General features: G+C 49.8%; 1 protein-coding gene across 3 annotated transcripts in view; it reads left to right on the forward strand.

Moving 5' to 3' along the window:
* The window catches only part of MFSD13A (major facilitator superfamily domain containing 13A), a 13,388-nt gene extending 512 nt beyond the window's left edge, over positions 1-12,876 (forward strand). For 2 of the 3 annotated variants that reach the window (XM_027647890.1, XM_027647891.1), the window contains exons 2-9: positions 5,152-5,420; positions 5,857-5,936; positions 6,750-7,199; positions 8,094-8,211; positions 9,152-9,248; positions 9,987-10,158; positions 10,690-10,883; positions 11,079-12,876. In XM_027647890.1, the coding sequence (XP_027503691.1) occupies positions 5,256-5,420; positions 5,857-5,936; positions 6,750-7,199; positions 8,094-8,211; positions 9,152-9,248; positions 9,987-10,158; positions 10,690-10,883; positions 11,079-11,332 (1,530 nt within the window). In that variant the 5' untranslated portion in view covers positions 5,152-5,255 and the 3' untranslated portion in view covers positions 11,333-12,876. Of the gene's footprint in view, positions 1-5,151; positions 5,421-5,856; positions 5,937-6,749; positions 7,200-8,093; positions 8,212-9,151; positions 9,249-9,986; positions 10,159-10,689; positions 10,884-11,004 lie in introns of all 3 variants that reach the window. The other variant, XM_027647892.1, reaches the window with a different exon arrangement.
* The last annotated feature ends 253 nt before the right edge of the window (positions 12,877-13,129 follow it).

Below are 13,129 nucleotides of genomic sequence, written 5' to 3' on the forward strand. Positions count from 1 at the left end.
CTTCTCACCTGGCGCTTCCTCTGAAGTCTTAACAAAGAACAGGCATCTGTGAAATAATCCCCTCTTGTAGCTTCTGTGATCCTACTCTTGGGGATTGTTTTCAATGAGGATTTCATATTTACTTCCAGATTTGTAATTTAAGGGCAGAGTTACCTGCCAGTGATTCCTGTGCTACTGCTGTGAGGTCCTCTACAGGATCAGAGCTTATATTGACAGTAAATGATGGGGAGACCCATCATTTTTAGTACATCTAACACACTTCCCCTACACTGTAAAACAACGAATCATTTAGACACGGGATACCACGTGTTATTAAGTTAAAAGCCTTGTCAAGTTCCAAGGCTATGAGATTTACCCAGTTGCCTCTATTAACAAACCTTGTGTACCTGTTAGGGAGTGAGATCTGATTGAAGGAGATTGCTCTGCTGGAACACAGCTCCACAGAAACTACCAGCTGGTTTGAGATGTTAATTGTCTGCGTGGCAGTTGTGTTTACGTGTATGAGCCTGGCAGGAGTGACGGAAGCAACTGATGGAAGCACGATTGCCTGTAACAAGAAGGGTGTTACTAAACCTCATGATGCACAATTATCAGTGATTGTTCAGTTGGTAAACAGTACTGGGAAACACCCTCATAGCCTCTTCCAGGCATGTTTCTATGCCTGATCCAGGTGGTGTCAGAGTTTCAAAGGCTTCATTGCTTCACCCTTCCAATACCAGGCTGCTGGGAGTCTGCTGTCGGAGGGGTTCCTTCATGTTTCACACAGGACTATGTTTGGTGTTCCCTCGGGACTCCCTCTTAGTAAGTGGATTATATGAGGAAATGTGGAGTGAGGATTTCAGTGGTATGATGGAGAAACAGAGCCTTGGACCTATATTCACCTCTAAGAGGGTGCACAGGATCAAAGTTTGGTCAGAGGAGCCTAAATTTTGTGTGTCTAGGAAGGAGCTTTCCTAGGATAGGAATAGGCTTTTAAAAGTGTTTTTTTGTTTAAGAGGGGGCTCTTTCAGTTTCATTCAGTGAAATAGCTCTGTGGAGGGATTTCCCATCTTACTGACAGAGTCCTGCCAGAATCCAAGTAGCTTCCTGAGTTGAGGACCCTCTGAGGTGTATTATGTCTTGGACATCTCTTGGAAAAGGAGTGTGCAGAACCTGTTCTTGCTCCCAAAATGGATTTGTCACTGGTGGATAAGCCTGACCAGATGAAGACACCTGTGACTGTCACTTACAGGGTCTGGGAGGAATTGATGTGCCCAGCACCAGCTGCTTTGCTGGGACAGGTCACAGAGCATCAGCTCTTTCACAGGTGCAGCTCCAGCCTAGCTTCCCTATGAATGGGGCTGGACTGCCAGCATCCCAGTCCTGTCTGGCCATGACCAATGTCTAGAAATAGGGTCCTCTCTCAGGTGACTTTTCCAGCTGATGGGTGGATTTATTGTGTGGCAGTTGCAGAAACACGGAGCTGGTGTATTTGGCCCTCTGCTAGTAAAACACCCAAAATCCAGGATGTGCAGCAGAAGCAGTGTAGTTACAGCTGAAGCAAGCATAGACATATCCTGAGGTATTATTTGGGACAGTCCAGCCTGCATTACCCACACAGTGGAGAATGAATGTGAGAGTCATCCCGTTACTGCGGTCAGGTCTGCAGATGACTATTTCAGGCTCCTGAGTGGCAATCTCAGCACATAAAAATCATCTGGCCCTGCTTAAAAGGCTGGCTTGGCCCAAGATTCACATCTATGGCTCTGCTGGTAGCTCAGTACAAGTGACTTCTGCTGTGGAAGGCTGGAGCTCAGCCTTGAAAGCCCAAAGCGTTGCCGAATCATGATGGGACACAGGGACTTGTGAATCCAGCTGTGAGCTGGCTGGGAAGTTACAGCAGATGTGCAAGAGCTGTGGTGTGTTTCCAGACACTGCCATACGCCAGAACTCTCCAACAAAAGTAGAACTTTCCTGGTAGCCAGTATTCAAAGATCCTTCTCAGGAAGATAAGATCTGCAGACGTCACTGGCAGGAGCCAGATGTCAAATGCGGAGGCGGAAGTTCCTCAAATAAAGGCTCATTTCTTTCTAATTTACGAGCTTGTTGCTTTATGACTGTGTGTTAGAAGTTCAGCATGAATGAATAGCTATTCCCTCCTGCAGCTCCTTTTCCCATTACTACTTACAGCCTTACATTGAAATGTTGAAAAGTTCTGACATACTCAATGAGTAATTCTCCATTCCAAGGAAAAGGTTATGAAAATACCAATGTGGCAAGCTTAAATAATGCAGTGCTTTGGGTGTAGAAGCAAAATCTGCTTTTCACAGACAACTATGATTTGTTTCTTTTTAACTGCACATAAAATGACCTAACAACTGTCCTAGCAAAAAAATCACAAATATCAGCTGGCTGGAGGGGTTGCACATCTGCAAGGGAGTGACGAGGGAGAGGAAGGAAAGGAGGTAGAAGTTCACCCTCTTTGAACAGCACTGTAGTATGTAAATGACAAAATTAGGTGTCTCTGAAAACTTCAGCAGCTGTGGTTTGTGCAACATGTGCTCAGGGAAGCATTGTTTGAATGGGGACAGCATGAAGTGCAGCACTAAGAACCAAACCCTGAGCAGACACTGCTTTCAAACAGGCTTTGGGTAGGAAAGGCAAGTCCAGTTTAAGAATTACCCTTGTGGGTCACACTGTCAGTCTGTCTCTTCCCATATTCCTATGGTAGCAGGAGATGCTGTTTAGGGGGAGAGCACATGAGCTGGGCCACCATCTGTGGCCTTCCCACTTGTCCACCCGCAGCCTGCATAGCCCTCAGGTCCGAGTTGCTGGAGGGGATTTCCCTGCCTGCTCCCTTTAGTAGCTGTTTGTGCACAGCTTTTTTCCATGAATTTGTCTTTGAACCTGTTGCCCACTTCTGTAACCTTTGAGAGCAAATGTCAGGTGTTTGCTACCTGCCAGGTAAAGAACTATTTTTGTGAACTTTAAACTGATTTCCTGCTAGTTACAGTGAGTGCTCCCAGATCTTGTGTCCTGACGGTTCCACATTCACCTTATTCCCTGCACATGGGACTGTAAACCTCAGTCATGTCCCCCTTCAGCCTTTCCTCTCTGCCTGAAGAGCCCCACCTGTTTAGTCTTCCCTCAGAAGGCGGCTGCCTCAGTCCCTTGGGCACCTTAGGTGCCCTACTTTGTTTTCCCTCATCTCCACGTCGTGTGAAGTTTGTAGTGAGGTTGGATGTGCACACGGTGGTCAAGGTCTGGATACACTGAGGTTTCACGTGGTGCAAAATTATGCTGTTCCCTTGTTCTCCATCCCATTCATGAGAGTGCCTCACGCTCTGGTGCCTTCATCTGCCCTTGAGCCAGTCCTCCATGGAAGGCTCTTGTTGAGAGACAGAGGACTTAGCGGTGGGACAGTTGGCTTAGCTCTCCCTTCGTCTAACCTTTATGTTCAGACATCATGATTCCTTTTCAATTGCATACAAAATGCAATTTCCCCTTGAGGCTTGTCTGTCTTTAATTACACCTATAAAAGTTCATTGTCTGGCTGAATTTGCCTCCAAGCAGTGTCTTCCTTTTATCTGGCCATGGGTTTTGGCATGGCAGGGATGCAGAATGGTGACTTCGCTCCACAAGAGCTCTGCAGTTGGATCCAGTTGAGGTTTAGTGCTTTGTCTGGGAGTGAAGCCGATGTGCAGTTTCAATCTAGTGATGTAATTGATTGGAACAAATGCCATTCCTCTTTCTGAAGTAGTTATGAGGAATTCCTTGGCCTAGGCAGAGCGGATGGTTATTTTTGCTCTTCTAGTCTTGCCTAGAAGTGGTCAGACTCATGGCTTCAGGGAAATGCTGAATGGGACTGGCATTTCATCAGTTTTCATACCCAGATGTTTATTCTTCTGCTTGATCTTCTGCTTGGACATGCTGCAGCTGGTGCTGGAAGCCCAGCAAGGCTGGCTCAGTGCATAGATTCCCATTCCTTATGTGCTCGCTCTAATCCCGTGTTGCAAAGTCCCAACAGTGTGTCTGAGCTGAGTGAGTGCTGACCCTGGAGGGCTGAAATGGAAGTGACTATGAGCCCCTTATCTGGCTTTTGACAGTGTCGAGAACATGACCTTGTTGTTACCCTTCATGTATGTGGTGTGAACAGGCCTTCTTATGACAGCATGGGCTGGAGAAGCTGGCTTGCTCTGATTTAAGAACCCTTAACATCTCACCAAAGTTCCTCTGAAGAGGGGCCTTGTGCTTTGCCTTTGGTCTGTAGCAATTTGAGCATGAGAGGGGGCTCAGGCTGAAAAGCACGAGAGAACATCATGGGAGGATGCTGGTCTCATCTCCTGGCCATAAGCTCCAGTCAGTGCTGATGTGAGGAGTCCTCTCCTCACAGGTGCCCCTTGTGAACATCCAGCAACTTGTTGTGGTCTAAGGCTGCTGTTTCCACTGGTTTTATTTCTGTACATGTTGCTGTCCAGCCAAAGCGTCTTTATTTCAGACTCCGATCCTAAAATCTAGGCCGCTCCAAAATGAGCTGGAGAGCTGCTAAGGCACTTCTGGTCACCTTTATCATGTGGTGGCAGCATGTCTGCTGTGTGCCATCATGCTCTGGTCGTGTCTCTTCATGCCACGAAGCAGCAGCACTGCTTGCCATAAATAACTCCTGTCTGAGCTAGCCCAGGTGCAGTCGTCTGTGACTGCCCACGCAAAGCAGGGTGCACGTGTGAGGTTGCATCACAGCTGTTGTCATTTTCATTTGGCTAAAAATTTACACTGGTACCTAAAAACGTCAGTGACTAGGTGTGTTTCCTGAAGCTGCTTTGTTATTTGCAGCTGTCGAGCTTGATTGCTCCTGTGACCTTGCCTTTAAAGAGCTTTAAATAAATCTGCTACTTGCTGGATAGCAAAGAACGTTACAGGGCAAAGGACCGGGCGTACTGCAGGGAGCTCGCAGCCTGGCCTCAGCTTAATGAAACAGCTTTAGTGCAGCAGAGAGCTTCTAGTCTCTTAAATCCCCTCCAATCCACTTTTGAACAGCTACTCAAAGCAATATGAATTCTGATCTCTGCAGACAAAGATTTACCAATTAACTTGATTCACCTTTTACTTAATTTAAGAAATTGAACCTGGTTTCATTTTATTTCATTTTATTTATTTTTTTCTCTCTTGCAGGAGCAACAATGGATTGGCCCCAACAAAGATGTAGCAGGTGTTGGGAGAAGACATCTCACCTGAAGTGGAGGTGATTGTGGGAGCCGAATGCTGACTGCACCAACATGGAGTTGCGACTGCTGGCTTGTCTTTTCCATTTGCCCACTGCAGTGATCTACGGGTCCCTGTCGCTGTTTGTTTCCATTTTGCACAACGTATTCCTCCTGTACTATGTGGACACCTTTGTCTCTGTTTACAAGATTGATAAACTGTCCTTTTGGATAGGAGAGGTTAGTCTTTTCCATAAGTTTCTGCCCTCTTAAGTAAGGAATTCTGAAACCAAGACTGCTCCTTGCTAGACGTGTGAAAAGTGTTAGTTGTAACAGCAGTGTTCTCCTTTGGGAGCCTTCTAAGTGCTAACTTGGGCTTTTCAGTTTTTCATGCTTATATAAAGATAGAACAAGCTGGGAAAACCTGGAAACTTTGTTCTTAAGACTGCCTTTTCTCTGGGGACATTGCAGTGTTTCACAGGCAGGGAAAACCACTAGCCTCACTGCCAGTTGCTCAAAACAGGGGAATCCTACAGTGGTGATAGGGCAGGAAGGGTGGGCTGGGACAGTTCCTGCTGGTGGCTCGCTGTACCAGCTCAGCATTGCTTGCTTCAGTGGCAGAACTGAGTCTTTGTTGGAGCTGGGGTTTGTTTCACTGTCTTGTTTTCTTTCCTAGACAGTGTTTCTGATCTGGAACAGCCTCAATGACCCTCTGTTCGGCTGGCTGAGTGACCGAGTGTTCCTTAGCACACAGCAGTAAGTGAAGTTCCTCTTCCAGCAGAGGCTGGGAAGTTGTTTATTCTCTGGGGAACATGATGTGAAATTGAGAGCTTTAAAATGATGGCAGGAGAATGGTTTCTGGGGTACAGAACTCTTAAATACCTCCTTTTCCTGGCACCTTTGAAGTTATTAATGTTTCAGTACCTGGCTGTATAGAGGAAGTCACACACCAATTGGGTGGATGTGACCCTAGCCCTCAACAATCAGGAGTGGTGCAGAACCTAAAACATGGGTGTCTAACATCTCAAGCCCCTGCTATATGAGCAAGACTCTTAGTGGGGTGTTGGAGAGCATCTGTACATAGTTTGGGAGGCGGAAGGGGGAAAACAACAGTTATATTTCCGCATAGAATGCCTCAGACCAGTTGTTCCCAAACTCTCTGGGATGGGAGCTGAGGGAAGACAGCTCTGCTAATGGCTCTGGCCATTAGCATTTCTTGTGTATTTATGTCAATATTTTAATGAAAATCACGGCGGGGCTTTCTGCAACTAGTAAAAACTCACTGAAATCATTGACACTGTGCTATGTGCAGGCAGTACAGCGCTGTCAGGAAGAGACTTCCTCTGGAGAAAAGAAAGTGCCTTTCCACACTTTTTGGCCTTCTTAAACCCATACTTTCAGTGTATTCACACATTATCTGAGAAGGTGTCTGATGTGGGTGCTTGTTACGTGAGCAAAAGCTCTGTTTGTGTCTGTGCCACTTACATGACTCCCTTGGAGAGGAAGAATACATGGTTATGCAGGGCTTTGTCCAGGTGTCTAAAATATTTTTTTTTCCTTCTGTTGCAGGCCAGGAGCAGAGATTTCTTCCCCTGAAGTAGTTCTGAAGAGGCTCAGAGCACTGAGCCACAATGGCCCCCTCTTTGCCATCTCTTTCCTGGCTTTCTGGGTTGCCTGGGCTCATCCTGGTTTGCAGTTCCTCCTTTGCCTTTGCATGTATGACAGCTTTCTCACCATGGTCGACCTCCATCACAACGCCTTGCTCGCAGACCTGGCTGTTTCAGCAAAAGACAGGACTAGCCTCAACTTCTACTGCTCCCTCTTCAGTGCCATAGGCTCCCTCTCTGTCTTCATGTCCTATGCGGTGTGGAACAAGGAGGACTTCTTTTCCTTTCGCATATTTTGCGTCCTGCTGGCCCTCTGCTCCATCGTTGGTTTTACCCTGTCCACACAGTTGCTCCGCCAGCGGTTCCAGGCTGATGGGAAAGAGAAATGGGACCAGGAATCAACCCTAAAAGAGTAAGTGTCACCAATTCTCAGCGGAGACAAAAGCCTAGCATAGGTCTGCAGCAAACTGAATGTGTGGGAAGATCCAGTACAAGGCAAACTTTTGTTAATCATCTGTGGTTCTTGTCTATTGATACAGTTTCCAGGATCAGCTCTGTTACACTGGCTCTGAAGGCCCTCTGAAAATAGAACAAACCTATCTTGTGACACTCCTGGCCTAAACTGGAGGCAGATCCCTGACCTGCTGTATGGCCACCCAGTGTTTGGAATATGAAATGAGTTAATATCTAGAGCACCCAGTGAGGCCTCTGAGTGGCAAAATGTCAGATGCAGCTTATGAAAGCATTTCTGCTTGAGCATGAGACTACCTTGCTGCCCATTATTCCCTATGGAGTTGGACAAGTGGATGTCTTGCCCTGTTGCTCGCTTTAGCTGCCTGGTAGTGGCTGGGCTGTTGGTAGGCCACAACGCAGCTGATGTTCCCTGTTTAGCTCCTTGCTTTTCCTTGGGCTGCCCCTCTTGTCATCTCTTGTTAAAGCTGCCAGCATTATGCTGTCATAGCAGCGGATCCTGATGAGATCTACCGGGTGAGCTGACCACAGGGATATGGGAGAGGAGCGTGTATGTAGCAGAATGGCTAATAAGAGGAGAATGCGTTTATAGACAGAAATGTGAATTTTGTTTTTGGAAGACAGGTGTACTTTGGGAGACCTGTTGCCTGTGGTTCTTGCTAGCAATAAGCAATCATTGTTGTAGACTCCACTGTTTCGCTTTGGTCCAGGAAGAGGAATGGCTGGGTTGGGAGCTGAGGAAAGACAGTTCTGCAACTACACAGGAAGAGCTGGGGGCTCTGTCCTGCCTCCTGTGAGGGATTTATGGTTGCTGTTTTCCTTCCTTTTCCTTTAGGCTGTACATTGAGAAACTCTCCGTCCCCCAGGAGAAGAGGATCACCCTGGCAGAGTATCTCCAGCAGCTCTCCCGGCATCGCAACTTCCTCTGGTTTGTCTGCATGAATCTCATCCAGGTAGGCACAGCTGTGACACCGTGATTCAGAGGATGAGCACTGGCTCTGGCTGTTTGACGTGGTGATTCAGCAGTGTGTGAGTTCCCCAGGAAGGGCAGAGATGTTTCCAGCGCCCACTTGCTCTTGGAGCCTCCTGCACATTAAGCAGCTGGTAGCCACTCTCCCTACTTGTGACCGAGAATACTTCCTGAGCAAGCTGTGGGGTGCTCCTTCCTCTCTGGAGCGTAGGCTGGATTACAGGGGCTGGCTGAGCTCTGTGCAGCCCATCTGGGGTGCAGAAGCACAGGGCTGGCTGGCTGGTGTGGCTGTCAGCACAGTCTCCTTCCCCATTCCACTTTCCTGAGGCTCACATCGCTGTTCTTGCTGTCCAGCTGGATCTACCTCCCAGCTGGCTTTGCCATTTCTGTTCTTCATCCTCTTCAGTGATTACTAACAAATTTCGGCAGCCTGCCCAGCTTTGTGTGCTGCAGTTACGGCTCCCTGGGGATCCCTCAGTTCCCCTCAGGCAGGCTTTTGATACTGGTCTGCATCTTTGTGTTCAAGCCTTGCTGCTGCCTTATCTGTGTCCTGCCAGCAGCCTCCTCCCTCCTGCCATGCCACTGTGTCCCCAAAGCCTTGTGGTCACTGCTGTCACCTGCTGGCCCTGCTTGCCCCAGCAACACTGTGCTGTGCAAGCCAAGCCTCAGCAGCTGGGCAGCAGTGCTGACCCTGGGCTGACATGGTGGGCATGGCTGGGGGCATGGCAGCTTTGCAATCTCAGCTGACAGTGCCAGAAACTCCACAGCCAAGCTCTTGCTCTTCTGAAGTACTCCAGGTCCATCTTGCATGGTCCCTTGGCATGGGGCTTCTAGGACAACAGAGCTCAGAGGGCTGTTAGCTTTTTCTGTTCTCTCTCACTGCTGTTCCTGCTGACCAGCTCGTCTGCATGCTGCCTTCACAGGTTTTTCACTGCCATTTTAACAGCAACTTCTTCCCTCTGTTCCTGGAGCACCTGCTGTCAGACCAGATCTCTGTCTCTACTGGATCCTTCCTGCTCGGTGAGTCTCAGGTGGGACAGGAGGGAGCAGCTGAGTTAGGTAGGACCTGGCCTGAGTCTGGGTTTGCTCTTCGCACACTCTGTCTGGGGAGAGGTGTGCTCACATGCAGGTCTCTGAGCTGTAAAATTCACATGCACACAGCCCACATGCTTCCCTGGGACCTCCAAGTTGTCCTTCCTGGGCACAGAAGTAAATTGGGGCCTGTTCTAGTAATAACAAGCCTGGCATGCTGGATGCCAGACTCCATGGAGGTATTGCTCTGAGCATTAGAGGCTGCAGACAGTGTCCCCAGGATGCAGCAGAGAACAGAGGCCTGAATTTAAACCCTTTCCCTCTACAGCATATGGACCATTTCCAGGCTGCCACAGATATGTGGACAGTGATCCTAGAGTTACCCTAGGAGGGTTCCGTGCAGGCTAGGTCTGGTCAGGCAGTTCTATCTTTCTGATTTTTGCTCCAGTCGCAGCTTCTGTGTGACACTGGGCAAGTCTTTTCTTCCTTCCTGCCCATGAGGTTGATGGGAGAAGGCCTCCCTCTGTAGGAAAGTGTGTGTTGTGCCACGAAGCCACAGAGTAAATCTGCTGCAGCCTTCTGTATGTGCGTAGGGGATGCTTTGTATTGTGTCTTACAGTCCTGCTGGCAATAGCCAGCCTTGTTCTCTTACTCTCAGTATCAGACCTGGTGGCATGGTGGAAACTGAAACTCCATTGAGCTGTCTGTGCCTCTGTCTCTGCTCAGGTGTTTCCTACATTGCCCCCCATCTCAACAACCTCTACTTCCTGTCACTCTGCCGCCGCTGTGGGGTTTACGCTGTAGTGCGAGGACTCTTCTTCCTGAAGCTGGCTCTGAGTGTTGTCATGCTCCTGGCAGGACCTGACCAGGTGTATCTGCTCTGCATCTTCATTGCCAGGTAGGCAGGCAGCACTTGCTTCCCATGCCCTTTGCCACCTGGGAAGCAAAATTATTTGTCCCTGTTTTAAGGAGAGGGGTGGGAGACTGGGAACAATAGCCAGGATCACCCATAAGCCATGTGATTTCCAGCTCTGATAGCATGTAGGATGGGTCACTGGAATCTATTGGCTGTGAGGGAGGCAGCGATGTTCAGGAGGGTACAGACCAGCTGGACTGGCAGCAGCCTGCAGCAGCCTTTCCCAGCTGCTGAGAGCTCCTCTCCTCATCCACAGCCCTCAGTGTGTGCTGCAGCTGCCCATTAGCCCCTGGCCTGGTGTGTCCTTTCCTCGGCAGGTCAGGAGTGATCCAAGGCGTTGCTGCAGGGTACAAAGTCTTATTGCTAATGGTGTTCCCCTCCTGTAACCTGGGCTTCTGAAATTCTTATTTAAAGTGTGGAGAAACCTTTCTCACACTCTGTTTTTTCTGATCTCTCACCTACTCCTGTCACTTCTTGATACCCCTATTCAGTGCTTTGCCTGTTGTTCTGCAGCAACCGTGTGTTCACAGAAGGGACCTGTAAGCTGCTGAACCTGGTGGTCACGGACTTAGTGGATGAGGATCTAGTCCTAAACCGTAGGAAGCAGGCAGCCTCAGCCTTGCTCTTTGGGATGGTGGCTCTGGTCACCAAGCCAGGCCAGACCTTTGCCCCTCTGATTGGCACCTGGCTGCTCTGTGCATACACAGGTAAGGATGCTCCTGGGGAAAGCAGCGGGGCGGGAGAGGGCAGACATGTGAATTCAGTGTCCTGTCCCCTGGGGACAAAGGTCCAGTGGCTGAGCTGTGCCTGGTCCTTGCCTTTCCACAGCCAGTCACTCAGAGAGAATGGATGAGGGTCCATCCCCACTGTTCCCAGTCTCACAAACTCTTCTCTGACACCAGGCTACGACATCTTCCAGCGCAACCCCCTGAGCAACGTGGTGAGTGCCCAGCCAAAGTTGGAGTCTGCCATGGCCTTGGAGCCAACTCTTCGCCAGGGCTGCTTTTACCTCCTCGTCTTTGTGCCCATCACATGTGCGCTGCTGCAGCTCCTCAGCTGGTCGCAGTTTAGCCTGCATGGGAAGCGGCTGCAGATGGTGAAGGCTCAGCGGCAGAACCTGACTCAAGGCCGAGCACCAGAGGTCAAAACAATCTAAGGGGTGCCCAAGCCCCCGGGGTGCTGCTGGTTCCAGGCTGGTGCCAGAGGGCAGGCAAAACGCAGGGATGGCAGGCTGAGAAAGCCTGGTGTTTGCGGTTCAACTGTGAAACGCTGTGAGGCCAATGTTTTCTCATTCCAGGAGGTGGTCACTGTGGAAGGCAGAGAAGTTCAGCATGTGAGGGGCCTGGGATAGATCATTTGGCCACAGGAGCAAGAACATTTTATCCCAGCCTGTTCCAGGGAGCAGAGAGCTGCTCATTCTGGTGAGGAGGTGCTGGGTTGCAGTGTGTGCTAGAGGCAGACATGTCCCCAGTTCGCTCCTCTGCCCTGAGCATGGCCCTGGGGAGCCACAGCCTCTGGCTGAGCAGGAGGAGACTGCACAGGGAGTCCTTCCTTGCTAGAGCCTTGCAGCTTTGGGGAGTAGAGTGGGAGGCTCCTGAGGGACTAAGTGACTGAGGGGATGATGACAGAACAGCAGGAGCAGGGATGAGAGGACCTCAAAGGCCTTTCCCAGTAACTGGTACAACCCTCCCACATACAGTGCTGCAGTTCTTGGACCAAATCCACTCTTCGACATTTCTTGTTTCCAGGACAATATCCTGCACAGGCAGGATCTGCTGGCTGTGTTTTATGCTGAGGTTCTGTCCTTTGTGGCCTTGCAGAAGGCCTTGTTGCCAACCTGGGAAAGGTGCAGGGCTTGAACTGGATTCAGGGCCTTGAGCTGGATAAACATTGCTTATGTTTATCCCTCCTCTCTCCTCCAGTCCCTTCCACTCAGTGCTGTCACAGAGCTGTGCCATGAGCCCCCTCCCATGCTGGCACAGGTCAGGGAACCAACCCCTAAATGAGCCAATGGAAGTGCCTCCCTGCCCAGGGCCATCCCAGGTGACCTGGTGAGGCAGCCTGGCACTGTCCCCTGTTGCAGAGCACAGCCTGGAGGAACACCAGGTCTTGCTTTTGTGCCTTCAGTTTCTTGTTGGAGCCTGTCTGACACAATGCTGGGCAGTCACAGGGTTGAGATTTTACAGCCGTGGGGAAAGGTAGACACCTCAGCTCCTCTGTGCTTTAAACAGTGCCCCAGAGTTTGATCATCTCACCTGGCTGCCGAGGCAGGGATCCAAGGAGGAGAGCAGGTGTTTTGGTCTCCCTGGTTTTGACTGGGAACAGATGGGACAGGGATGGGACCCAAAGGGGTCCCTGAGGTAAGGGGATGTCTCCTCAATCCCTGTGATGTGTTTGGGAGTAGGCAGAAGGGATGTGCCAAAGTCTGTCTGCTGCAGGAGGAAGAGGGTAGGCAGGCAGTGTTGTTGCACACTGAGGGATGTGCTGTTCTTTTTTTAGTGCCAGGTTCCCTCTGGGGTCTCAGCCTGCCAACCTGCCATCTTGCCTCAGGGCACAGCTGCCTTCTGTCTTGGACCAAGACATTCCTGCCATGAGGCTTCTGTAGCTCTTGATGGTTCAATCATAAGTTATTTGTGCAACTTCTAACCAAGTTCGAGAATGATTCTTCATTTCATAAATTAAAGATGATCTTTTTCTGAATTACTTAATGATTTTCTTCTAGCTGGTGGCTCTAACCTGGCCAAGTGCATGTGGTGCTGTGGGGACACAGCTGCGGCTGCGTGGAGAGAAGGGGAGAGCTCCTCCCCTCAAAACTGTGCCCTGGGGCTTGGCTGTTTCTGCAAGGGGCAGAGGGGATCAGTGGGTTGGGGTGGGTATCACTGCCTTTTGGGGGGAGGTGTCACCTACCCTTCTGCTTTGGAAGGCCCCAGGGTTATGTCTGTCCTGTTCCTAC

This window comes from Corapipo altera, unplaced genomic scaffold (genome assembly GCF_003945725.1).
Source record: "Corapipo altera isolate COAL_440 unplaced genomic scaffold, ASM394572v1 56, whole genome shotgun sequence".
In the NCBI taxonomy this organism is placed as follows: domain Eukaryota; kingdom Metazoa; phylum Chordata; class Aves; order Passeriformes; family Pipridae; genus Corapipo; species Corapipo altera.